Genomic DNA, 2,365 nt, shown 5'->3' on the forward strand with positions numbered 1-2,365 from the left:
TTTCTGTATGTTTTATATTGTTCCCAGTCTGCTCTATCCTTTGTTCTTATTGCTTTTTTATATGCGGTATCCCTCTGTTTTGTGATTTGCTTAATCTCCTCCGTGTACCATTTCTTATCGATCCATTTATTAGGTATTTTAAATTTCTTTTTTGGCGCTATTGTATCTAGTATATTTATTATATCCTCAATTAATCCATCTGCTTTTTCGTCTACTGTCTCATATTGCCTATTTTTCTCTTTTACCTTTCTCCATACTTCCTCGAATCGATCTGCCGTTATTTTCTTCCTATCTCTCGTTCTAAATTCCTTTTGCGTTTCATTATTATTGCATCTCCTTAGTAGTATTAGTACCCAAGCATGATCCGTTATCATTGGCGTGTGTTTTACACATACTCTCTTATTGCTATTCGAAAAGACTAGGTCTATCACTGTTTGGCTTCTATCTGTAATTCTCGTTGCCTCTTTTACATATTGCTTAACTCCTATAGCTAATAAGTCTTTTACTACTTTTTTGGCATAAAATGTTGTTGCACTCATGTCTATATTAAAATCTCCTAATATTACGAATTCTCCTTTTGTATTTAACTCTTCACTAATCTCCTCTATAGCTTCCACAAAACATGCATCTGACGCGCTCGGTGAGTGATACACAGCCGCTACTGCCCCTTTATATAGTTTTCCAGCATCTATCCACATCGCTACACACCAATAATTCCCTACTATTTTCCTCTTGAATAGTATCTTATGTTTAATCGTTTCTTTTATATATACTATTACTCCTCCCGTCGCTCTCGACTCTCCATCGCATCTCACCGCACTATATCCTGTTATATTAATTTCGGAGTAATCGATATCCTCAGTTAATCTTGTTTCTGTTAGTGCTACTACTATTGGACCTATTCTTTTAAATATTTGAATTTCCATCTCATCCTTATGAAGTAATAGACCTCTTATATTTGAGCATATAAAAAGGTGATTTTCTTTTATTATTCGTTGCTATTCGCCTTCATCTGTCCTTCTATTTTTTTCCTCTTCTATTTTTCTTAGATACGTTGGGCATTCCCTATCTGTTGCTTCATGATCATCCTTAATGTTGTTGTTATTATACCTTTTGATTTTCTCCAAACAATTTATACATTTTTTCTTTTTTGTTCTACAATCATTTCCTTTGTGATTTCCTGCGCAGTGTTGACAAGTTTCTTCCTTTCTACAGTGTTTTGCCATGTGGTTAAATCCCCAGCACTTAAAGCATCTCATTACACTTACAAAGTCGTAGACCTTACATTTCCTCCAACCAATATTTACTTTTCCTTTATTTAACAATTTTGTGTGCGTTTCTACATCCGTTTCAAGTATAAGACTTCCAGCCTCTCTTCTACTTTCTCCTTCATTCTTCTTTTCCATTAATCCTCTTTTTAGAATTCTCAGATGCAGCCTTTCGCTTCTTTCTGCTAGCTCATTCTGTATTTTAATTGTTTCTATCAATGATTGGTCATCCCGTTCCATTTCTTCTTGGTCAATTCCAATTATTTTGATCTTTGGTTGCTTTTGCTTAGGTATTATCGTTTCAAAGTCTTTTCCTATTGTTGCTTCCATTGATGTTTTCAGTTGTTCTACTTCTTTCCCGCTTTCACAACCTATAATAATTGTTCCCTTGTTTCCCTTCGTCATTCGTGATACCCCTATCGGTAACATATTTATCTTAACTTTTTCGAGCACAGTATTCTTAGTTGTCTCACTCTCTTGCTTTTCTTTTGGCTTTACAATCAGGATATTTTCTGTTTTTCTTGTCTTTATTGTTGCTTCCGCGTAGCTTTTTGAGGCGCTTCTAGACTCGTTGCTTTGGATTTTATTCATTTTTGACATTGCTTGTTTTATTTGTTCTATTTCCTGTCGGAGGTTCCTCAATTCTTCTCCTACAGCCTCCATTACAATTTTTCTTATTTCGTTTCTACCTACATTGTCATCCTTCATCCCTCTAACTATTTTCAAAATCTTCTCAACATTATCTTCCATTAGTTTATTTTTTGTTCTCGTCTGCTGCTTTAGAGCATCCTCTTCTTTTTCTTTTACTATAGTTTTTGCTGTTGTATCCTTTTGCTCTATACCTTGTTTTCCTGTCCCCTCTTCAGCCATTCTTCTATCTGCTTTTCCCGTTCTTTCCTCGTTATTAGATCCTGCTGTCTCTCCTTTCTCCTTTTCTTTGTTGCGCCTTTTACTTTCTCTTTTGCCTGTGCAGGTAATCAACTCGTTATCCTTGTTCCATATTTTATGTTTTTGAACACAGCTCGGATGAAAACTTTTTAAGCAAGGTATACATTTGACAGTTTCAGTATGGATTTCCTTTTTACACGCATAACAGA

At 35.1% G+C, this 2,365-nt stretch overlaps 1 protein-coding gene across 1 annotated transcript; it reads right to left on the reverse strand.

The window, feature by feature from the left end:
- Window positions 1–998: 998 nt before the first annotated feature.
- Window positions 999–2,138, reverse strand: LOC105562496. The gene has a single exon (XM_012013384.1). The coding sequence runs from the start codon at window positions 2,136–2,138 to the stop codon at window positions 999–1,001; it is 1,140 nt and encodes a 379-aa protein (XP_011868774.1).
- Between the last annotated feature and the right edge of the window lie 227 nt (window positions 2,139–2,365).

The sequence above is a fragment of the Vollenhovia emeryi genome, unplaced genomic scaffold, assembly GCF_000949405.1.
Source record: "Vollenhovia emeryi isolate VEMERY1.0 unplaced genomic scaffold, V.emery_V1.0 DF944861.1, whole genome shotgun sequence".
NCBI classification, from domain to species: Eukaryota; Metazoa; Arthropoda; class Insecta; order Hymenoptera; family Formicidae; genus Vollenhovia; species Vollenhovia emeryi.

Bases quoted from the DNA above. Each gene is read 5' to 3' on its own strand.
- LOC105562496 (XM_012013384.1), bottom strand. From the start codon at position 2,138: ATGGCTGAAGAGGGGACAGGAAAACAAGGTATAGAGCAAAAGGATACA.